General features: G+C 43.3%; 8 protein-coding genes across 8 annotated transcripts; 3 read left to right on the top strand and 5 right to left on the bottom strand.

Annotated features, from left to right (window-relative positions):
• Positions 1-1,113: 1,113 nt before the first annotated feature.
• On the top strand, positions 1,114-1,952 carry TRUGW13939_02520 (uncharacterized protein; the record flags this gene model as incomplete). Its single annotated transcript, XM_035485713.1, has 2 exons — positions 1,114-1,546; positions 1,612-1,952. The coding sequence occupies 2 exons, from the start codon at positions 1,114-1,116 to the stop codon at positions 1,950-1,952; spliced, it is 774 nt and encodes a 257-aa protein (XP_035341606.1).
• A 5,694-nt stretch (positions 1,953-7,646) lies between these two features.
• TRUGW13939_02519 (uncharacterized protein) lies at positions 7,647-8,952 on the top strand (the record flags this gene model as incomplete). The annotated part of the gene is made up of 5 exons (XM_035485712.1): positions 7,647-7,884; positions 7,951-8,100; positions 8,154-8,296; positions 8,343-8,508; positions 8,561-8,952. 5 exons carry the CDS (start codon positions 7,647-7,649, stop codon positions 8,950-8,952), a joined length of 1,089 nt encoding a protein of 362 aa, XP_035341605.1.
• Positions 8,953-10,424: 1,472 nt separating this feature from the next.
• Positions 10,425-11,426, bottom strand: TRUGW13939_02518 (uncharacterized protein; the record flags this gene model as incomplete). The annotated part of the gene is made up of 1 exon (XM_035485711.1): positions 10,425-11,426. The coding sequence occupies one exon, from the start codon at positions 11,424-11,426 to the stop codon at positions 10,425-10,427; it is 1,002 nt and encodes a 333-aa protein (XP_035341604.1).
• A 485-nt stretch (positions 11,427-11,911) lies between these two features.
• Positions 11,912-13,728, top strand: TRUGW13939_02517 (uncharacterized protein; the record flags this gene model as incomplete). Its single annotated transcript, XM_035485710.1, has 6 exons — positions 11,912-12,027; positions 12,085-12,780; positions 12,851-12,947; positions 13,009-13,244; positions 13,295-13,608; positions 13,679-13,728. 6 exons carry the CDS (start codon positions 11,912-11,914, stop codon positions 13,726-13,728), a joined length of 1,509 nt encoding a protein of 502 aa, XP_035341603.1.
• A 2,135-nt stretch (positions 13,729-15,863) lies between these two features.
• Positions 15,864-16,748, bottom strand: TRUGW13939_02516 (uncharacterized protein; the record flags this gene model as incomplete). Its single annotated transcript, XM_035485709.1, has 1 exon — positions 15,864-16,748. One exon carries the CDS (start codon positions 16,746-16,748, stop codon positions 15,864-15,866), a length of 885 nt encoding a protein of 294 aa, XP_035341602.1.
• A 1,043-nt stretch (positions 16,749-17,791) lies between these two features.
• On the bottom strand, positions 17,792-19,968 carry TRUGW13939_02515 (uncharacterized protein; the record flags this gene model as incomplete). Its single annotated transcript, XM_035485708.1, has 3 exons — positions 17,792-18,539; positions 18,591-19,021; positions 19,081-19,968. The coding sequence occupies 3 exons, from the start codon at positions 19,966-19,968 to the stop codon at positions 17,792-17,794; spliced, it is 2,067 nt and encodes a 688-aa protein (XP_035341601.1).
• Positions 19,969-20,714: 746 nt separating this feature from the next.
• TRUGW13939_02514 (uncharacterized protein) lies at positions 20,715-21,805 on the bottom strand (the record flags this gene model as incomplete). The annotated part of the gene is made up of 2 exons (XM_035485707.1): positions 20,715-21,202; positions 21,361-21,805. 2 exons carry the CDS (start codon positions 21,803-21,805, stop codon positions 20,715-20,717), a joined length of 933 nt encoding a protein of 310 aa, XP_035341600.1.
• A 568-nt stretch (positions 21,806-22,373) lies between these two features.
• On the bottom strand, positions 22,374-23,060 carry TRUGW13939_02513 (uncharacterized protein; the record flags this gene model as incomplete). Its single annotated transcript, XM_035485706.1, has 1 exon — positions 22,374-23,060. The coding sequence occupies one exon, from the start codon at positions 23,058-23,060 to the stop codon at positions 22,374-22,376; it is 687 nt and encodes a 228-aa protein (XP_035341599.1).
• Between the last annotated feature and the right edge of the window lie 1,360 nt (positions 23,061-24,420).

The following is a 24,420-nucleotide window of genomic DNA, read 5'->3' as shown; positions in this document are numbered from 1 at the left end:
TTTTTATGATGTCTCCGATCCATGACTTTTGCTCCACATTACATATAAATACAGAGACTGTGAAATGGGACCAGCTATTTTTTCAGTTGAACAACCCTGAACGTTTATAGAACATAGATTTAAATATTCAAATTGATGTTTCCAGTACATATATTCTGACAATACCGCAAGTATTTAGATTTGATGTGCCCTATGTGAAGTTTTCAATACTCTGTGCTTTATTTATGCTTCTTTATTTTTGTAACTGCTTTACCGAACTTACTGCATGTTTTTTTTTGTCTTTCTGCTTGTGTGTTGTTGTTCCTGGTTTCGAAGATGATATTTCATCACGTATACTCCCCTGATGTCCCCTTAAACAGTAACAATTCGATTATCAAATTCATCCTCCAAAAACTCGTCTTTCCACTTGCAGCTGAAATTGTTAAGAGTGAATGGATGGCTGTAAGATATCCCAAGTATCCCCTAATTCGCAGCACAAGATCGCCGCGAATAATAATAAGTGCGGCGGACATTTCTAGCTCTCCGTGGGCCAATAATGTACACAACGGAGATGGCGGGAATGTTATTTCTGACGCCGTTCGCGGACAATAACCTTATTTCCCCGCGTATTCCTCGCAAAAGAGGAACATCAATTAACAGCTGTGTATTTTCACATGTACCTTTAATACAGTAATTGTCAATTGATAATTGGTGCAACATTGACGTTTGTGTGGCATCGATTGTCATACAGCCACATCTAATGCGTGTGGGTTTGTATATATTGATCTTGCGCTCAAATCAATCAATTCATTACGTAGTAGTTCAATATTAACACGCGAAAGGCCTCCAATACAAATTTCAGTTTCAATTTTAGAAATTTACGATTTCGCATATTGGTCTCAAAACACAAAGTAGTCACGACTTGTATGGAAACGAGAGACGTTTCTTAAACATCAATATGTGATACCTTATTGGTCAGGTTATGAATGTGGAGCCAGTCGCCGCACAAACAGGCAACATTTTAAGAATTGGTCATCAAGATATGCTTGTTGAGGACAACATTACAAACAACACTGCTTTGATAAGCTGCCAATTCTTCCTCCAATATACCAGAAGACGAGATTAACGGCAAAAATGGGGCCTATCGATGTTCGGCCAGCAACTCTAGAGGACGCCGTTTCCATTGCTGAAGTTCACTACAAAGCCATCGAGAAATATCATGTGTTCTATGCTGGCTTCCTTTGCACTCACCCGAGGGATATAATTCCGAAGTCAACAGAATCAGCATTGCGGAATCATAAAAATATCTTTCTGGTTGCCGTCGACACGACGACCGGCCAAATTATGGGATTTATTCGTTATCAAATAGTACCAAAAGTAGCAGAGCCTAAACAGCCAGAACCTGAACAGCCATTGGCACAATTAAACCAGGCCCACCTGAGCCAGTCAGTGGTATCATTATACGCTCCAAAGGATCACCTAAAAGACTTATGGAAAAAATTCAATGAGCGGGAGGACGAGATGGAGGCATGCTATCAGGGTACAGCTAGGGGAGAAGAACACTTTTGTAAGTTTTCACTCATTGAAAGCCCCCCTTCGAGGACTGGGCTTAATGGTAATTAACGCCTGAAGATGTTAAACACATTATGGTCGACCCGGTACACCAGCGCAAAGGAATTGGTGCAAAATTGCTTTCAACTGTCCTAGAAAGAAGCGATGCTGAAGGAAGACCTACTTTCTTGGTTGCCTCAGCAGAGGCGCACTATCTGTATAGCAAACTGGGGTTTGTTGATCTCGAGGTGTTTAAAATTGATAACGAGGCGTGGAGTAGGGAGGTGCTGGATTTAGAGCGGAAGCTTGGTATAGACGTGGATCAGAGATTCGAAGACGAGTGCAAAGGCTTGCATGAAGTGGAAAGCTATATGGTTCGACGGACAAGCCGAGATCATAGGAATAAAGGAGCTAGTGCTTGAGTTTAATTGATAAACTATGTTCTAATGTTCTAAATGACTTTGGCTACAAAGCACTCGCTTGTGTTAGTTGACCATGGAAGAAATATAGTCTATATAGTTTCTGGATATCACTTAAGTATCTAAAATCTGTATGAATTAAGACTGCATGTATAGATATTGCGATCTAGATATTGCGATCTGTCAGGACAATGGCTTTGAGTCTGAAAGCTGGGTATTGGTTTTCTTACTTGACCTGATAAAATGAACATACCATACCGGTTTAGATTTAGAATTAGAATTATTTGACTTTGAGAACAGTTTGCGACTACACATCACTTTCTTTCTTTCTCTCTTTACATATATAGGTAAGATGATAAGCTAAGATGTTTCGATGCACATTCTATGTTGTATATGCTTCGGAATTGTCTACTTTCGCTGGAGGGTCGTTCTGGCCGCCCTCTTCCAACATTTTGAAAAGAAACTATAGAAACATCACGAGAAGGCGTAGAAAAAGTGGAAATGTTGTCCACTGAATTCAAAGACAAAGAAATAAAAATGAAATATACGTCGGACTAGCCCTCGTTCTCGATTGGAAGGCGATACACACGGCGTAGTATGAGAAATACACCTCTAATCAATATAAACAGAGAGATAAAATTCGTATTAATTCAAATATGTTAAAGCTGTCCAGTCCTTGAAGGGTGGAACAACACTTTGCTAGAATCACTAACCCGAGTATTGCTGAAGACATCAGTAATGTCAAAGACGCCGTGAGACCACCACAAACCTAGCCCCCGACAGCTACCGCGATATTTGCATTTTATCATTGATAGTATACAAGTTCTACAACACTAGTCAGATCTAGCGATCACACAAGACTTGTTGCTGACGATTGCTACGTTGTGTGACCTTACATAGGATTTATACCCCCCCCCCCACCCCCCCCCAAAGACCTGGAAGATGATAAGGAAGGATTGAGAAGGTCGATAGTTGTCGCCAAAATATGTTTTACCACCACTGGAATGATGGACGCGCTTTCGTAAACGACAGAAATCGACTTACTTGAAAAGGCAGAGTTTGATGTGAAAGTCAACGACGTGATTAAGGGAGAGTCTACATATATGCGGCTTAGAACGTGCATTTTATTGTATGGAAAATATGTGAGTTTTGCTTAGAGATACTAACAGCATTAAAATAAATGCATTTACGAATTTGCAACGCCTTAAGTCGAAGATTTCCCTGATAGGATCTGAACGCCTAGCAACTGTGGTCTTTCCGTTACTATATTTCGTTGTACGGCTCCTACTTTTGTTCAACACGCACGTATGGCCAATATCAACACTAATTGGATTAGCACTTCAGTACATATGTATGGAGTATAGTAAAGCCAAATTGGACCCTGTATGATGGCTACGCTATAAGACTTCTCTACGTGAGGCGAAAGAATAATATATATGGAACAATTAGAGTACCGAGTAGTGAATAGTAAAAAAATATTTCCACGAAGTCTTACGGATCAACCGAATTCTCATGCTGTAGATCATGTCTTGTCACAGATTAGTTACTGTGGAGTTCTGCTGCTTTGCACTTGGCCCCCCCGCCCCATTGCGTTGGCGTAGCGTCGTTATCCTAATGCGGAACCTTAAAAACAATATATTGCGCTTCTACATGTAGGCTTAAGTCAAGGATAAAAGGGCGCGGTGTCTACGATAAATGATTCTATCTAAAACCACTCGCCAAATAATTCCTTGTCTGCCACTGACACTACTGGGTAAGTTCTTTGACCGAGGAAAGAACTGTTTCTAGACTAACTTAAGCAGACTCCTCGAAACCTTCAATTCCTTGGCCTTTTGCGTAACCGCATACTTTTCAATTCCAGCTCATCAACCAAGCAACAATCATGTGTCTCGCATTTGGACTACTTTCTGCCTCTAAGGGGGGCAAAGACAAGAACCAGGGACCGCGCCCTACTGTCGTGACTCAGCCAAATCAAACCGCGCCGCCATCCTATCAAGCACCACCCGCAGGATCCTCGTGATGGACATATAGAAAGCATGTGAAAGAAGGTGTTTTGTTTTTTATTTTATTTTATTTTAAATTTGTTATGTTTAGAATTGTACGAGGACAAGCTGTCAAATGCCGGGCTTTGCTTGCTATTCGGGCTTGAGGAGAAGAGGGAAAGGCGCCAAGATCCCGAAACTTGACAAAATATATGGTTTTTGTACACATACACCCAAACTATCTTCGATGTTGATCTAAGGGGCTAAAACAATGATCGGACTACTAAACCTTGGACCTGCCCATAGCAATGCTTCTATTCTCAAAATAACGCTTCAAATGGACAAAATATATAAAACAATACACGGGCTCCTTGTATGTTCCGATATCTCAGCATATTGCAGACATGGCATGTAATGAGATCATTCAATTCCGCCAAGAAGCGCCAGACGGATCACTCTGTTTCACGATGTTCTCGATCTGCGTAACCGACTTTGAAGCTTTTCCTGGATGGGTAGGTTGAAGATCAATAGATACAACATATCTTGCTGTGTGACTTTCTTGACGCCCCGTTTTCTATAGCCACCAGCTAGGGTATCACTTGTGGGGTTTGGGAAGATCGACCCCCTACAAGATGATTGATACCGATCTGGTCTCTTGTAGCAGTCAATATCTTCTCAACCCCGGGGATAGGAATATGGCCACCACCCAGTAGTGCAGCTAGTAGTGATCCACTATTTGCCGGGCGATTCGGATCGTTGAACCGCGACTTCAGAGGTGCACGGTTTTCAGGAGATACAGACAAGGAAGTGGCCGGATGTTCAGCCTCCTACTCTCTGGTTAGATATCCCATGATAAGATATAAAAAGATATGTCTTATGTAGAAAGCGTGGGCCCTTCGGTCCATATAGTCGTTATCCCATTTTCCGGCGCTTTGAACCTTCTCACGTATCCCCGTGGCCTGTTCATTCAATAGCCTGGGCTACTATTTTGTTCAAATGCGGGTACATCAAGTCTGCGATCCCTGGAAATTCGATTTCTCCGCGAGTCTTAACGAACAATCGGCGTTGTCCGCAGAAGCAGCCTGATTAGATGATGAGCGATCGCGAGCTGCTTGAATTGCTTCCGACGTGAGGCCAAAGCTGTAGCTCAAGAGTTTCACGAGCAAGATCATCTTTATTAGCGTTGAAGTACCTACGACCACTTTTTAGAAGAAGATTATCCATTAGAGAGGAAAACAATTAAAGATAACTTTGCAGTGAGAGCAAATCTATTGTTTTTTCAGACCCATCTTCAGTGTCAGCGGTGGTACCGATATTAAGCGATAATAATAATAACTAATCTATTATTCTTTAATCCACTCTGACAAAGTTTGAAAATTTTGAAAATATATTATGGGGTAGTTGTTTCATCCAGTCAGACTTGGCTGGCTCGTTGCGCTATAACTTCCATCACGGTGAGATTACCACGTTGGCCTCGTGGTGCTTCAAATGTTTCTTTAAGCCTTCACGCCTTTGAAGTTCATGGGTCCTAGTACGGAGTAGCAGACACCGACAAGGCAGACAATCAGCAGATCTGGCACATCATTTCTTTTAACCGCAATGCTTGGCGCGGAATTAATATTTGCATTATGATTAGCAATGGGAGAAAGAAGAAAAACAACCGGAGCATTGCACTTGGTTGACTATAGTTGTAGCTCGAGAGATCATCTTTGACATTTATGCGACATGTCGAGCTAGGTTCATTACCAGCTTGTGGGCAGCTATGCGGAATGTCGTTCCCTGCATGATTATTTGGAATTACGAGAAAATGGACGAAGTGGTGGGCTGCAGCCACGGATATTATCTATTAATTGGTTGTGCTGGGTCCAGCATCATCTGATGCATTCGGTTCAAAAGATTATACCTTGTATACAATCATGTTAGGGGTAATTGTTAATTAGCTACTTTGCTGTAGATATAACCTTTAATATTACCTTTTATCATTAAGAGTAACTTGAAAGTTATAATATGTATTGAAATATACAAACATTCCTTCAAGAAGTCTGATGATAGTAATATAGGAGCAGGCACTGGATGATCTATAGTTATATCAAGGAATCGTCAAACGTTAACTCTAAGGCCAGGGTTTGCGACGATCATTAACGTTATTAATCACGTTAGGGGAACTAGCGTATTAAAATAAGTTTCTGACTAAGTTATATGGAATAAGTTCTCTATTGGCTTTTCTAGACCTATGAGGTCTCTGGTTAGTGTATATCTTAGAGGTATAGCAAATCCAAGTGAATTTACTCCGTACATGTTAATGTATTGTCCATAACTATGCCAGAGAATAAATTAAAGTACAACATATACTATACTATTCATCTAAAGTGATACCGACATCATGCGACGCCTATGTGAACAGCTGATCCTTTGCTGAAACCCCCTTTTCTACACTAAACAGTAGACTACGGAGCACGGAGTAGGGGACAGGAGGCGTAAAACTATAAAACTTTCTCACAAGGGTTGCAAAACACGCCTAAATAGGCTTCTGATGACTACTATACTCCTTTTAAGGCTACCGAAAAGACAGGTTCCCAGTGGGAAAGGGAAAGAAATCTCTTGAAAAGTTGAGACAAAAAGGAATTGCACTTGGTAGTTGTATCAGGTTCTTTTTACAGAGCAAAAACACGGTACCGTGGAATTCGTCCAAGGATTAGCAGCTTTAACCTTCGATGATGTAAGTCTAGACCCTTGAAACAGGCCCATTTTTACACTGCCTTCATGTGCGCGGTCATTTCCCGGCGGCTTACGACGCTCATAAACGCCAAGAAAGACTAACCAGTAGTTCCGACATGCCGCGGTGCCAAGAATTCCGCTTTCAGGCTTGGCAAGGGAGACGCCACCTTGTCAACCATCATGAAGTTATAAACTACACCTCAATATCGAATTTGAAATGGCAGAATTTCGACGGCCAAGTCCCGTGGGCCGAGTTTCTGCGCTAGGTACAAACGTAAAGCTCGCTCTCATACGGAATCGCCTAGAATGGCATACTTTAACAGAGGACAGTAACTAGGAGAGAAAGTGGACGCCGCCAGTTGAAGAATACTATTCGGTTTCATTGAACCGAGGATAAAGCCAAGGTACAATAGACATCACTGTATTGCGACTAACCGTAAACACCTTCGTAGATCATGTCCGCGAAAACCGCCAACGCATTGTTTGCCAAGCATCAAGCAACGTACGGGGTTTTGCAATCAAATGGGGCCACCATTAGTCAACGTTTGAGTACTACTACTACTACGTACTAGTATTTTTGGCAAGATGAGCCCTGGGATGCCTGTGGGCCCGTCGGATGAATTCGATCTCTTTTATCAGCGTCAAGCCACAGACATTAGCTTAATTACTAGCGTTGCCCCGTTGCTTCCCATAGAGTCCAATCATATTGCGTCGATTTCAATTAAACCACACACTGCTGTTACCCTACTCGAGGAAGAATCAAATTAAGTTACATATGCATCTGGGATCGACATTTATGCCACGTAAGTAATGATGAGGTATTTGCACCAAACGCGTCAGCTCGATGTTTTCCCTCCAGGTACAGATAGCACCTGTAAGGCAACAGAACAGGCTTGGAAATTGTATAAAGAGGCTGCTTTACTTCGTTACTTATGTTATTAGTTAGATTAACACACAAGACTGATTTTTCTTTTCCTGAATCAAACTCAGTATAAAAATGGTGAACTTGAAAACCTTTCTTTGGTGTCTGGCCATTGGACAGGCTGCCTTGGTGCAAGCACACCCAGGCCATGACGTTAAGACGGAAGCCATTGAGCGTGCTGCAGCCCTGAAGAACAGACGTGGTCTGTCTCAATGCGCCGATACTCTCAGTGCTCGGGGCTTCGAGTCAAAGAATGCCATGCGCCGAGACCTTGCTGTTCAGCAACTTCGCCGACAGAAAGCGATCAGGAGGAGTGAGCACACGGCCATTGTTACCATAAACCAACGCAAATATCCAAATTTCTAATAAAAGTCTATAGGTACACCAAATCTTGTGGACCGTGACCTCGGCTCCTTGAACACCAGCCACCATTCAACTCTCGATGTTGACTTTCAAACTGACCCAGACGTGCTGTTCTCGTCTAACGCAACTTGTATTCTGACGCCTGATGTGACCCAAGGGCCCTATTGTAAGTGTCCTAAAATTATTAAATGTTTTAGGTGGTATATTGACTCTTCGAAGATGTGTCCGGAGAGCTCATCCGTGAAGATGTCGTAGAAGACCAGCCCGGTGTTCCACTCTTCCTGGACGTGCAACTGGTCGATTCGACTACGTGTGAGCCGGTGCCTAGTTCATTCGTTGAAATATGGCATTGCAACTCTACAGTAAGATAATGTCGCCCCATTAGGTATCATAGCTAACTTCTTCTAGGGAGTTTATTCAGGTGTCGTAGCCAACGGAAATGGAAATTACGATGACGCAACGAATATCAATAAAACCTTCCTTAGAGGTATACAGCAGACTGATGAAGACGGTGTTATCAAATTTGAAACAATCTTCCCTGGACACTATACAGGTCGTGCGACACATATTCATGGTAAAAATTACGTTTACAATGTCACGTCCAGCTGTGCTAACTGAGGTCAAAGTTCTTGCCCATGCTATCAACGAAACCGTCCGTCTTGCGAACGATACTGTGTCCGGGCTCTATACCGCTCACGCATCCAGTGTTGGGCAGATCTTTTTTGATCAAGACCTTATCACTAATGTCGAAGAAACTACACCGTACGCAGACAATACACAAGAATTGACCGAAAATTCAAGCGACGATATTCTTCTTCAAGAGGCCGACGACATTGATCCGTTTGTAGAATATGTCTATTTAAATGACGATGATGTGTCTGACGGCATTTTTGCCTGGATTTCGCTTGCCATTGATTCTTCGGAGGATTCTTCCATCACCCCTGCTGCTTATCTGACTTCGTCAGGAGGTATTGCTAACGAAGATAGCGGCTCGGGTGGAGGATCCCCTCCTAGCTGAACCACGAGCTTAGTGTCAACCGCTAGCGTTGCTTGATAATATCTATGGCTGGTGGGCGTGGGCTTCCTTTTTTGAGTCTAACTGTATGTGATAGCGACAGTCGTTGCTCATTGAAATACTCGGTTGCTTTGAAAAAAAAAAACACAAAAAAACAAAAAAACAAAAAAACAAAAGGGTTTTGGAATTATGTTCATTGTTTAGTTCATAGCCTAGATACGCGGGCATATATTAGCCTCTTATGGCCTAAATCAATATCTGAATAAGATTTCACTGATTGCATTGTAACAAACTCCTAGGAGGAGTTTGTAATACCTGAAAACAAGTTGTCGAAAGCAAGCTTATATATGGTCTTTATAAGTGTTGAGAGAACAAGCGACTGGTCTCAATTGAGGAAATCTGGGAATATAGCAAATTTGTGTATTTCAAGTTAACATTGACTTACTCTGATAATAACCGGTAGCACCCTCAAAGACAGGATAGTATGCCTCAGACTTGTATTAATTTCATCTTTAGGCAAAATGCTATACTTGTTACCATAGTTGAGCTTGGATACAGGATTCATTTTTCTCCGTTTGATTGTGTTACTAGAGAAAGAGGTTGCGATTCTTATTACCGTCGGCTCTTGAACTAATAAATGTGCGGCATTGAAGATATTGTGTCTATATTTTTACTCCATACATCGTCACACCCTGCTGTAACTCGATATGATGTTAGAATGTACCTTACATATACATCAATTGGTGATCACCTGTTGGACAACATTGAAGATTTACCTACCCTGAAAGAATAGCTGCCATCCGTTCTTTGGGTTCATAGTTGGCGACACGGAATATTTCCCACTGCAACCATATTCTCATTCACACCTAGTATCAATTTAGTAAGATATTGCCTGAATATTCATGTAAAGTCTATATGTTAGAAGCCACTGTTAGTTACACTTTTTACCGACCTTTGTAATTAGTTTCCGTATCAGTCGACACAATTATTGCTGATATGTGTTGCCGGGAACATGGCAAGTAAATATTTAATAATTCGAAAGTAATGAAGTACAACATTGAATGTTACCTATGTCCCTGGCCTCACGACCCTAGCTAGCTGATACCTGCAAAGTGTGAAAATGTTCCACAATAAAATTATATAGACTCTTTTGTAGTATATTTTGTATTCGAGGATATCGTGTGAGTTCGGAGTACGACGACGCCGGTTAACGTTCATCCTATGTTGAAACAGCACATTAATTGATGTACCTAAGCGCTGGGCCGTTTTCGTAGTTAGGGTTAATATATGTCAATTGATATATCATTGATGTCTCGGTTTTTTAGTAGGCCAGTATAGTAATGAATTGATGCTTTCCTTTCTTTAAAGATAAAAGTGAAATAAAATAAGGCAACGTTTGGGAGTTCAATTGTCAAATGGTCTCTTAGTTATTCGGTATTTCACGTGCAAACACCTCAATTGTCATGTATCATCGCTCAAGTGCTCATTCCCAGAACTTTCAGAGAGTCTCTCCACAGGCGTCCTTCGGTCTCAGAATTATAGGTCTGACGAACCCATCCAACACCAAAGACGTTATTGTCATCTGGGCCACGTTTGGCTTCCTCACAATTCTCTAGATATTTCCCCCCTTTCCCTTCCCAATCTTTACCGATTGCGGCGATCACTGTAGTCGCAGCTCCTTGCTCTGCACTTTTCAAGATTTTGAGAACTTCCGGGTTCGTCATAATTTGCGCAACAAATTCGGGGCCTATGTGCCTGGAGATGTTCGTGTTTATACCACCGGGGTGGAGACTGGTCGCATGAAGGCCCTTGTGCCCATAGCGACGATCAATTTCGTTGGCCATGTACACATTGGCAAGTTTGGAATTTGCATAGGCAACTTCATGATCGTACTTTCCCTCTTCAAAATTATCGTTAACCAAGTGATCAAGGTTACCGGCGCGATGAGCAGAGGAAGAAACGTTGACGACCCTGGAACTGAAATCGGATGTTGCGCTGGCTAGCAATGCCGGCCTAAGAAGCTGGAAAAGGAGGAAATGGGAAAGATAGTTCACAGCAAAATGAATTTCGTGCTGATCTTCTGTGAGCGTCAAATTGGTAATTCCCATTATGCCGGCGTTGTTGATTAGTATATTAACTAGGCCGTTTGATTTCTCCAGAATGGTAGCTGCTGCATTTCGGACGCTCGCAATCGAAGTATTGTCCATCTCGACTAGAGACACTAGATCAGACTCTAATATCCCATGAAGGCAGGTCTTGGCCTTTGGCAAGTCCCGAGCAGTCAAAAAAAGCGTGGCGCCTGTAGCAGACAATGCTCGTGCTGTCTCAAGGCCAATCCCAGAAGTTGCACCGGTAATAACAACCACTTTTCCGGCAAGTTTGTTTTCAAGTCCTTCGTCGCGAATAATTTGAAGTGCAGTTGGCCTCGAGTCTCCAGCGCCTTCAGGCTTGATGTGAGATGCAGCATATCGACTCATGTTGGAGAATAGTAGAGCGATAAAGTAAGGAGTGATGTATGATTTTGATTAATCAAGAGATCTCTGATCTGAAGGGATTCACCCTTATATTTATACACCATATTTAGTGCAGTTTTTGATTTATTTTCGCGATACCTACCAATATTACGCTGACCATGATGGCATGGAGATATCTACTCTGTAAGCCTTGCGGCCGCCGTTACGGCCGCGATTTCGGCCGCCAGTATCCGCCACTCTACATTGTGCCGGGTACCCGCCAACATACTTTACTGGAGCCAAACGTAGCCATATTAAGTCAACTGTGGTTTGTTACTTGGAGTAGCGGGTGGGGCGAGTGTTGGATTGGTAATCATAGGATGTCGACGATATTTCACCGGAATACTGCGGCCGCTGGAATCCGCAGACAGGCCGCCTCAACGTTTTCATCATCCCATACTATTCTTACGTTACATTTATAGCCTAGTATCCAGTTATACAAACCCCCCATGCAGGCAATTTCAAACGAACCTGGCGCCAATGAGGCTCAGTTAGTGTGCACATCGTGCAAAACTCGAAAGAGGAAATGTGACAAGGCCCTTCCTAAATGTTCTCCATGCTCTAAGTAAGTGACTTGTTGGCTATATCGAACTGGGTTAATATCGAAATTGCATACAATTAGAAAGAGATTGAAGTGCGAGTACTTGCAGCCCGTTCCAAACGGCGATTCAACACAAACGGATCAACCATGGCATAGCATCTCCATCGTTAACGAGAGTCAGCATAATTCTCGGGCCATTGACTTTCCCACTATGCTGTTTCTGGACCCAACTATCTTACAGCAGAGTCAAGTTGAACTTTACCAGACTACCTTTCACATCCCCGGACAGATCCTAGGCTATCTAGGAGACATGGACGACATTCGCAACATCGCATCCAAATTCTTCACACACGTACACGTGTGGATGCCATTTATCTCAAAGAAACGTTTCTACGAAGTATATCTACCATCGTACTCCAAATATCGACCCGATGTAACTCTTTTATTTCTTTCTCTCAAACTTTTAACAAGCTCTCCTCCCCGTGATCCGCAAAATCCTCAGACACGACTTTATCGTGCTGTCAAGCATTTTTTGGTTGAAGTTGAGGACTCCACTGTCTTCTCTATTCTAGTCCTTCAGGCAGGGGTACTTTTGGCGCTTTACGAGCTTGGGCATGGCATATATCCTGCGGCATTTTTAACTATCGGTGCATGCGCTCGTTATGCTTATGCTCTTGGGATTAAAACCAAGACAGCGGCAAGCACAAGACGAGTCCTCACTTTGGTAGAAGTCGAAGAGAGAAAAAGAGTGTGGTGGGCTCTAGTGATCTTAGACCGGTTTGTTCCCAGATTTCATTAAACGATTGCTCTGTTGCTACTTGCCTGTGAAACTGACACAAAAAACAAGTTTTGTAAGTATTGGGTGCCCTGGAAGACCATTTGTGACAGAGGATCCTACATTGGACGATTTATTCCCCATAGATGACGAAGCATGGGATAAAGGTGTATGTTGATTTCTTTTTCAGATTAAGGCGTCCGTGTGGGCTAACCAAGGGAATCATATAGATTGTGCGCCTGGAAGATTCTTTTACACTTTCTGCGCCAAAGGCTAGCCACATGAGTAAATTTGCTCTACTATGTCAAGCTGCGAGATTGCTGGGCCAAGTTTTACATCACTTGTCTAGTAACTCAGTTGACTCTCATGACGCCTGGATCCAATTAGAACGAACTATTCAATCTATGCTTGCCGCTTCGCTGGACTCAGAGAATCCAGACAATGACCAAATTGCATTCGTTTATAGGTCTTTATTCCACTTCTAATTATAATGACATACTGCTAACTTTTCCAAAGTACTCTAGTTGCGCTTCATACACCATGGCTTTCTCCTGGCCCGGGCATGGCAATCATGGACGCGGAACGCTCTAACCACGCCAGAGAGGTGATTCAGCAAATACTCCACAAAGTCAAAACAAATCTCGTAGAGCAAAAGTGCTTCCTGGCTCGTGACCCTGACGATATATCGCCATGGGGACTCTTTTTCGCATATCGACTCTGTGTGGATCACATACGTTCTGGTGAAAGGGCGTCGGGCCCAGACTTTTCTGAAGTTATCAAAAGCTTGAAAGAGACATTCGTTACAATTGATGCTAGGTGGAATGTTGCAGGTATTTTTTCCTCCTATTTTGACGCTTATTACGAAGTTTCGGTTGTACGAGGATCTAATAAATGGAGTAGGTGTCTATCTAAAGTTATTAGAAGCGCAAGAAGCTACCAGTTACTTTTAATTACGTATATAAAATTGAAAAGACAAAAAAATAACACAAGTCACATCTTAAAGGTTAAAGGTTATTTACGTGTCTGGACACTATATCACGAGGAGTATATATTGATGGATAACATGCAGTTTACATCAATTTATTGACTATGATTCACAGAGCTGTGCTACATATAGCCTCTCCAGCGTCATATCCGGAGATGTCTAGAAAAGCAAGCCAGGATAAAATGTTCAACGAAATCTTCTATGATCTAGTTTCTGAGTTAAATTTAAACCTTGAAGTAAGGCGTAGCAGTTGGCGACCAGACGTCAACATTCAGTACGAAGTCCGAGCGTTATCAGACACATGGACTATTTCAATGTTACCATTGTACTGGGTGTTGTTATGTATATACATAAGTGCCATAATCACAGCCGTTCTTTCGCGAGGGAGAAATCTGAGATTTGTCAAATATTTGACTGTTGATGGCGGAAATACCGTGCTTATCGATAGTTGTCAGTTTTGGGAGACGTTTCCATCGTTTATATAACTAGGAATGACTTCACATGGAGCTCCAAGAACCGCATTAGGAAACCCATGCGTATCAAGTTGGAATATCCACTTCTTAAATGGGGGCGAGAAATCTCCGGTTTGGTTACATCATCAAAGGAGTAGGAGTACTATAACTAAGGCCTTCGCAGTGGCTTGAGAGTCCAGCTCTGAGAAATGCATCCATATAGCATGATTTTACGGGAACATGCATAAGCTATATCCTGAAAACCGCTGGCTCATATCTCCAACCATCGTATCTAACTTCATATCCACCAGTAAAGCCGATTTGCGTTTCAAATTTCCAGAATCCAACAAGTGGCCGTATAACTTTGACTTTGGTGCCATCTGCGTTTGTCCGGGTAAACCAAATATAGCACACATCTGGATCAACCAATACGTTGACTATTTGGAGAGTGAAGAATATCATCCCCAGGGTCTTGGTAATAGCTGAGTCGAAACCAACGGCAAACCATGATATCGCACCAGCAAGACAAGAAGCGACCACAATCAGAAGCCTGGTCGTTGAGGAAAGAGGTGCGGTGTAGACGATCTGCGACATAGTGTGTGCATGAATTAGAAGATTGGTCTCCGTGGGCGAGCTCACTGCGTGGTTAATTTGGTTGGTGACTGGAGGAAGATTATTTCTAATGATCTGAGACGGAACGGATGGCCCCCAAATAAAGCTTGCTCAGCTCGGCAATTTGCAAGTGGCCCGGCACGAATCGGGTAGCCATACATGGGTAAATAGTTACAATCTAAAACATAATCGCGCAAGAAAAATGATATGCAGTAACCCAGCTACTTCTGGGAGCTTCTCGGAGTTTTTCGAGAAATTTCTCAATATCTGGACAGACGCCCATTTGCTCTCATGCTCGGCTTCTTGATGCCGCCCGAATATCTAAAAGAAAAAGAAAGTAAGGAGTAGGACCTGCTAAGATACTACTCTGTGACTTTTCGCATTTTCGTACTCGCTAGGGTCATGTCTTTGGAGAGAAGCAAAGCGTCGAGAAAGAACAGTGGCGAGGAATCGCAGCTGCATTGTCGATCATCATCAGTCATTTAGTGTTTTTAGTGCTGTCATCAAAGGAACGCTAGAATTGGCCAGGTTCTCACAAGGATGGATGCAATTTCCATTGCCAGACACAGCTAACTGAAAACAGAAATGTACGAAGCATGAACTATATTAGCGGTTCCTACCTTAAATAAGCTTTAAGTCTGTGGTATTGATTGACTTTCTAATTTGATCTGGAGCAACTACTATTTTTCTGGTAGTTAAAATTGTTAAGTAGTATGGGGATAACGTTAAACCAACGAGTTTCTAGCCCTCTAGGAAATAGAAGAAATTTCAGTCGGGCTGAAAGGGAGAATTAATATTTGTTTGTCTATTTCAGGAGTTGCCGGGACGTTTTTTTTCCTGGACAGAAGCAGCTTCGTTGTCAAGTTGCATTGGACGAGTCCCTCACCTTCCTAATAAAAGTAGGTGGTGGATAAGCAATAATTATTCTATCATCTTTAGTAACTTTTTTTTTTCAATTTCGCACTATTTCTACATGCACGGTTTCCGAAACGAACACATCTGCGGAATATAACATGTCGCATCCTCCCTTATTTTTTCACTTTCGGAAGGAAGCGCCAGTATCGCAATTAAATGGGTCGTTAGTCTCTTGCAGCTGGTTCTTGACTATTCCCCAGACACTCTCGGACCAGGCGAGGTCGGCGTGGCCAAGATGGTCGTCAGGGCAAAAATCTTGGACGACTAGATTGCTGACGTTTGGCTCATCGATCCTGCTTGTGTTGATAGGAACAAGGGTGTCATCCTTGGACATGATAATAGTGGCGTTGATATTGTTGGGCACAATCTTGGGACTGTTCTTGAAGGCGATATAGATATCCCCATCATTGTTCTCCATGTCGATGCAGGCGTCACATAGTGGTTCTATGGCGGCCTTGAGCAAGGTAGGGAATGGAGTCGGCAATGATTGGTAAAAGTCCGTGAAGCCGAAATAATGTGCTCCATGCACTGCTGGCCCAAGAGCGATAGCGTGATCAATAACTGCGGCGACATCAGGTTGCACCATTGGCACATAAAGGGTTTGAACACCCCCTTCTGAGTGACCGACGACGTCGACCTTGCCACCTGTCTTCTGGGCTACCTCGAGAATGAAAGCTCCCACATCTGCGGCTGACTCGGTCATTTCTGTCAGACCTCCGATAAGAGGCGGGTTGATGGGAGAGCCGTATGTCTGCGAAAACACGCACCATCCTTCGGATGTCATGTTTTTGTGTAGCAGGTTTAGATCAACCTCTCGTGATGCTGCCAGGGCGTGAATCAAGACCACCGGATTGCGACCTTGCGCATCTACACAGTCAAAGTCGTTATCAGGCGCCCCGTACCAAGGGCCCGTAAAGAGACCATCTGGAATAGATATGCCGAGGATATCGAGGGCTGTGGCACCAGTGGCCATGGACAAAGCCGTTATTTGAGCGATGGAGCGCATTTTTCTGGTCGACAGTACACGGCACTGTTTCTAATCGGTTTCGTGAGGAGGCAACTTTTCACAATCGACAGAGTATGCAGCTGCAAATTTAGAAGAGAGAAGGGGAATTTCTTTAGAAAAAAGGGTGCGACGGGGTATATTTAAATATCAAGTTAAGTAGACTAGTACTACTGTAAATAGATGCGTACTTGGCCCACCTGTACGATCAACCCCGAAGCTAAACTAGTAGTGTGACTCTGTGATCCTTCCACGCAGGACAAGAAAACTCTAACTAGACATGGGATTTTGAACTTTCAAAATTCAATAATGAAATAATAATGTAGTACTGATTCCATCTTCTATGTTGTCTTAGCCCCCCATACGTATAATGAAGTTTCTGGGAGCCATGGAATATTTGACTTTGTTGTGGAAGAGAGTTTTGTAGGATCGGGGTTCTTGAAAAGGATGATTATGGAAGGTTCTGTTATATTATGACATAAATAGTACCCCACGTCAATGCGGTGAATATTTTAAACACGCAGATAAATCAAAGAGGAGCCAAATTCATGACATAGTTTCATTTACGGCTTTGATGCGCCATCCATAGAACCTAAGCTAGGGAATGCAGAGCCGCCTATTCAACTCCCTGAAAAAGAGTTTGTCCTCTCCCAGAATGCGCTCATGTTTCCCTTTGAACAGGCTGTCAAGTTAAATTCTTCACCTAGTAGAGCTCCCAGATAGATTACTAGTAAGTTATTGTAGTATTGCAAGGTAGTCCAGTTGGGAAACCTTCAGATCCAACATTGAACAAGAGTCTTGGTGTGTGGAAGGAAGGGATTATCTTCTAAAATTGTTAATTTCTTAAGTTTCCAACATCATTGATGTCCTCGAAACCGGAATGTTTTGGAAAATTCTCTATTGCAACAATAACAACCCGGCGGTAGGATTTATGCTCAAAGGATTAACGTCGGGTTTATTTTTGGCTTATAAAAACTTCAAAATGTAGTCTCCTTCAAAATATAAAACATCCAGAGTCGCCGGCCAGAATGGACAGCTTTGTCGTTTTATGAGAACACAACACTTAGTCTATGCTTCCCTCCTGGACCATATATTTCAGTCAACCCAGTGGAACTGTTAAACGTGCCTTGACTCTGTGGTATGCCATCCCATTCGATCTTTGGCAGTTTTGACCGCGACGGAAGCATCAAAATCCCATTGCTATTGGTGGGAACATCATATTCTAGTGTGTACCCACTTCTATTCAGAATCCATCTCGCTGAGTATTTCCCTAGTGGCGTTGTAAAACCTCCCTCGGCCCTTGATAAGTCGCCAAACTGCGGTGCAAGAGCCCACTGGGCACCTCCTGGTGCGGTTGGACGCATACCCACGACATAAGAAATCAAAGAATCGACAGGGCCACTGCTCCAAGCATGGGAGTGAGACGGGTACGAACCCGCATTGTCGTATCCATCGTTGGCATATCTGAAGGAACCGTCCTCGTAGTACCCTTCGATCATTGTACTCTCCGTCCCGTAAGGGTTGCTTACGTACCAACCCCAGCTAAGGCGCATTAAGTCCAAGGCACGTTGAGTCTCTCGGATAGCGAGGTGGCCTTTGATCTCGTAGCTCTCCACGAATGGTACGATGTTTCCTGGCAACTCTGGTGTTACGGCTCCAATTGGACCCCAGTTCGTGGTGAGCTGCTTGCTGATTCTTGCTGCGTAGGATGAGTTCGCACCATCGAAGTACAGAGCCATGCTATTCCCATCTTCGGGGAAGATGCTGTCATCTGTGGCCGTATTTTTGAACGCTCTTGTATTGGTTAGCTGTAATATCTACAAATTTATACAGGATGTTTCTTACCCGGCGGTTGGGTCCCAATTGTTGTCTGGACTATTCACTGCAACCTTTAATATCGAAGCTAATTCTTGCCATGAGGTTGCCAGAGACGGTTGATCAAGCCAATTAGCCAATTCAGAACCAGAAATTAGAGCTCTGTAAAGCAGCATATTCCCAATTGTGCTATAGCCTTCATCCGTAGCAGAACGACCCCAGCCCGAGGCTCCGGTCACATTCAGCAATCCAGTCGTATCGTCGATTTTACTCGTAATGTATACCATTGCGTTCTGATATCCTGCCCAGATGGACCGGAGCCATTTTAGGTCATTGCTGTAGAGAACATAGTCATATGTTGCAATCATTGTGGTCATGTGGTAGGTGTCTGAGCCGTAGAAGCTAATGGGTGGTCCGACTTCTGGGAGCTCTCCAGTATTTTCCTTCTGTGAATAAGGTTGCTAATGAGCTTTTAGGGTTCATAAAAAGGGAATGAAACATATATGAAAGGTGTACGAACTTGATGGGCGTATTGAACGTCGAGCGCACTTTTAGCACTATCGGCATCCCCTATGCTTACGAGAACACTGGGAATGGATATGCCCAGATCCCCTGCCCACACAGCGCGATCACGCTTGGCGCCATCGACTAAAATACCGGTGCCGTTTCCTATTATTGCATCATTACTCCATCCTTCTGTTGGAGCAGGCCATACGCGTCCAGTACTTGGTGGCACTATGTTAGTCTGTACGGTATACGCAGAAGCATACCAGATCCGATTCAATAATTGATCATTGGAATCAAAATAGCCACCATAGGCCCTGAGATCCTCCCAGGTAGGTTGGAACGATATCTCGAGCTCCACTGTGTCGATTTCAACACTGATTGTTGAATTGTCGGTCAAGGTATACAGGCTCAAGTATCGGAAGCCTCCGCGTAGTTTGTTTAATGGCATAGTGTAACTGCCATTTTCCAGGGATTCAGATGTGATATTAACATATAAGGCACCATCCGGGCCGCTGCCACCATTGGATTCATCCGATGTGTAGCCAGTAAAGTTTTTGGATTCGGAAAATGCGAGGCCTAGAGAACCCTCTCCAGATGCTGTGTAATTGACATTGACAATTCCACCAACTTCCTGACCGAAGTCGAAGACAAAAAGGGACCCATTACCACCCAGGTAAACCTTTGCAGGGTACGTCGAAAGAAATTGGTGGTTGTTGTCGAGGACACTGACTGGTGATACCGTGCGTGAGGCAGGGGATAGAACGTTTGCTTCCCACGGTCCTAGAAAGGAAGGCTCTTTCGGTCCAGTGCAGGCTGTGTTCTGCCAGCATTTTGACGCAAGGGCTTGTGATACAAGAATAAAGTGATACAGTACCGCTATCACGGGCTTGAAAAAAAGCATTTTTGCTTATTACTAGCACTCGTAGGCATTCAGATCGTCTCAATGATCTATATAGGTAAGTTTGTTAGATGGATACGAGATATTCAGAATGAAGATGGGGGTATCGCTTCTAGGTTCACGAGCCGACCTTTAAACATTTGGGAAGGTTTAATAAAGTGGCGCTATTCTACTCCCAACGTAGGAAGAATGTAGCGTTAAAGCTAGCATAGCCCACGTACACGCTTTTGGTATGTAACCTAAATCATAATACGTAATGAAATGACAGGGTTTCTCAGCCAAATGTAGTCGTCCTTAGAATTGAGTATCAATAACGATAGAGAAAAAGACGAGCAAATAAATGGCGATCGGTGGTAGCCATGATAGTAGCATCATTCAGTAGGAAAACTGCACCCTGCAAAAAAAAAAAAAAATATGGGATTCTCCATTCGGGTACTACTAACCCGACGTTGGTAGAGACGAGTCCGATTCTAGCGCAGATGGGGCGACTCGGGCCAGACTTCGCCGATGATATGACTAGAATCCCTTAGGCGGGGAAATTAAGCCGGGGAAAATTAGGGTTGACATGGGCGCTATCTCGAGTCAGTAATTCTATAACTGCTCCAATTGTTTATAAAGTCATTAATTCACATGAGATAATGAAAAAGAGACAGTTTGGTATCAAATCTACCTTAATCTACTACCAGGTGCGATTCGTATCTATCTGGCTAAATCCTTGAACATTTCTACCCTCTCAAAGTAATCCCACTTTACCCATATCTTCTCCATTGGACTGGTGCCTCTCCGTTTTCGGGAGGTTCTGGCCCCGGCAACACCTCTCTTAGAAGATCATTGACCTCCAGGCCCATTTCAGCACAATGCTTCCACTGTCGTGGATAGCCAAGGCTGACCTCTTCGAACCGACAGCCATCCTTCCAATCCGTTCTTCGAATATGAAGATGGCCGCTAATGACGGCCCTTGCATTGAATCTTCGATGCCAATCCTCAGTCAAAGCGGTGCCGCACCATATAACAAACCGTGGAATGAATTTTAGAGTGGCGAGGTCTTTTCGCAATGGCCAGTGGTTTGCGATAACAAAAGGAAGAGATGGAAACTGTGCTTGTGCTGCTTCTAACTTTGCTTCGAACTTTTTAACAAGTTCACTGCACCACTCTTGGCGACTAGAATAGGGGTCTGGGTGAAGCAAAAACTCATCCGTGGCCTCGATATTCTGCTCTTTTGCCCACGCAACAGCATCTATATAGTCATCAGCATATGCTATCTACAAGTTCTTAGGGAAGAAAATGCATATGGGCGCATCCTCGGTGGACGCGCTGTAAGATCTACTTTGTAGAGCCCGCAAAGCGCCTGACTCTTGGAATACTTGTGCATTTGAAAGTGGGTTATGAACGTACTTTCTACAGCCACGTCGTCCGGCTTAAACGTATAATCGTACAGCGTAAAAATCGGCGCGATCACAGTTGGGCCGCCCTGTCCTCCCCACACTACAAAATCGTCCTCAGGCGTAAGAACATCATAGGATCGAGCTACCTCAACGCATTGTTGATACTTCTCCTCTCCCCGGAAATCGGCACTAGATCCCGTCGGAAGCGTGTACAGCTCGTGGTTACCAGGACACCACCATACAGTGTCAAAGCATCTTGTGGCTGTCGAAAAGGCCAGGCGCAAATGCTCAACTGTCTCTCCAATGTCTCCACATAGGATGAGGCCATCGCCGGGATGCGGCGACAAGCCAGCCCAGGCTTCTTGATTGTAGGCAAAGGCCACGTGAATATCAGCAATGGCGTATAGCTTGCCGGTGGGGGTTTTCCTTTTATGAGTTTCTGAAGGGGTGGACATAGTTGGCGCTGTGGATTGCGTTGAGGATGGCGTAGTTCCAGGTGTGAGGGGCTCTGTCAGACGTGAGGAAACCCGCCAAGTAGCGCTAGCTAGCAAGATAATCTGTCAACCTAGCAAAGGCATACAGCTAACCCGATTTGGGTTCTTGCTTGGCAATTACAATCTGATGCCATAAATAAGGTCATAGACCGCTGATTCCCCTGATATTATTTGGAATTATGGCGATTATCCGATCGGATCAAATTAATTGGGAACCTCCCTATATAAAGTGATGGAAGGGTCATGTAAATTGGGATGATATGCTTATTTTGAGTAATCAATTACACGTGTCACGAACCCATATTTCTCTACAAAATCGTCGCCAATTATTCGCTTATTAAGCCACCATTGTAACCAATAAAACTCGCGCAGTTAAGGATATATTCCGTACAATTATAAAGAATCCATAGCGATTAAATCAGCAGAGTACCCTCAGATATGCTTATGTTGATCGTGCTTTTGCTATACACACCTTTTACTTGGACTATTTCATGATAATGTATAACTCATAGTGTAGTTTGTCTCAGCATTATTCTACAGGTCCACGTCTCCAATCCGCTCCTAGCAATATATCGACGGAGTTTATTACTCTTGCGGAATATCCAACCACAAACCGCTCACCAAAGTCCCTCACGAAATTATCGTAAGTTGTCTCAGGCTTATTCGCACATAGCCCGCACATTTTTCTTTTAACAGACTCCTTAAAATCAACCGAGGGTAACTCTTTGACTACCGCATTGTATTCATCATCCGTGATCAAACCTCCAGGAAAACGGGATCCCAGAAAGTCAACTGTGATACCCATAGTACAGAGGGCAACTTCGGGCTCCTTGTGTTGAGCAATACTCGGAGTAGCATGTAGAGCAATGCTGTCCCAGACAAGCTGTAGCTGGCGATTGTCAAATTGTGGTGCTTCTCGCTCTAAAAATTTCCGGGCAGCATTAGCCCCATCAACTTCAAAGCGCTTGTCTGGTGTTGAAAATGAGCTCAGATGATCCCAGGCAAGATCATGAAGAAGAGTCGATATCGCATGCACCTCAAAATTTATTTTGGCAAAGGCTGGAATTTTCGAGGCAAGTATGGCACCAAAAATCCAAGAACGGTACACATGACGAAACGACACTTCATCAAGGTTCTCTTTGGCAAATTCAAATGCCAGTCGAACCACTGGGCTATCGACCAAAGTGACTCCACAAAAGGAAGAAGGTGAACCCATGTTGCTTTATATGCTGCCGGATTACTGCAAAAATAAAAAGAGAGGAGAAATTGATGGATTAACTTCAACCTTGAAAATACATGTAGTTTGGGTTCCCACCAGCACTATATATACACACAGCCATAGTGATATATGTAACCTCTTTTTCTTGGCAATAAGCACTATCAGTTTACATACGTAAATATTGCAACTATTCTTAGGTGCTCTTGCCAGAACTTGTTTTATCATTATTTTAACCAGGTATTACTTGGATTAGGGCTGGGACTAACGTACGGCATTCACCCGGCGCGGTCCGATATGTCTAATCGGGTTAGACGAGTACTACGTCGGTGTGGTTCGCGCAAAGGAAATAATTTTCTTCACCTTTCTTGAAATATCTGCTGCGGGATCTCTTCGGATTAGTCTTCCCTGTTTGTTTGGTCAACTCATTGACCAGGGCCTAGCCTAGATTCCCATCATATTAACCTAGCCTTGAAGGTCGCGTACAGCCAAAGTTTCTATGAACTATATCTGAGAATACTAGCACATATATTGTGAACCCTCCAAGTGTTCTAAATCACATAGCTAGCGATCAGTGTTCAAATGTTAGGGAATAAGAATCGAATAACTATAGCGTGTTCTGTTTCTATTTTTTCATATCATGTCTTCATGCCCTGCTTGACGCGATGTCAGATTGGCGTCAGCTGGTCGAGGGATTTTAATTTTGATCCGTTTCCTAATAATACTCTTTGGATGTTTCTGAAGCTATTTGCAATCTACTTAGGTATGTAGTATGGCGACTAGTAGATGGAACAGACCACAGGTTGGGTTGAGGTGTAACTGCGACTACTATTTCACATTTGCTGGGGGAAACTTCTTTTAATGATCAAGTGTCCACTTTGAATGTATATGTTAATATTGGCTTAGTCAATAAGTTATATGATAAACACATTCATCTGGCTCTTATGTCACCAGTCTTCTAGAGTGAGAGCGTTCAAGTGAATGGCTCGACAACAATTCTATCAACTAAAGAAGACCCCTACCACTCAACTTAGCAACTTGGCCTCGCGTCCCTTGCAAAGCCTAGATATAACGGTTTTAATTTGATACTGAGAGAATAGTGAGTGAGTCATTAAATTCATTGAATGACTCACTAATCTTGCTCACCAATATCAATTAGTATATCTCCTGTTAATCAGGCGCCTGTGATAACATGGTCGATAGATATATCATATATGCCTTAGAATCTTATCATGTGACCTCAGCTATTTAGTAATTATGTCTCACGATTTCTGCATAGGGTCCGAAATTTAGATTTATCCATTGCATCAAAATTTCTAGATTGGGTAATTACGGTAAGTCGATCGAAAGGCCAAATACA

The sequence above is a fragment of the Talaromyces rugulosus genome, chromosome II (genome assembly GCF_013368755.1).
Source record: "Talaromyces rugulosus chromosome II, complete sequence".
NCBI lineage: Eukaryota > Fungi > Ascomycota > Eurotiomycetes > Eurotiales > Trichocomaceae > Talaromyces > Talaromyces rugulosus.
This window is presented reverse-complemented; position numbering and strand designations above follow the sequence as displayed.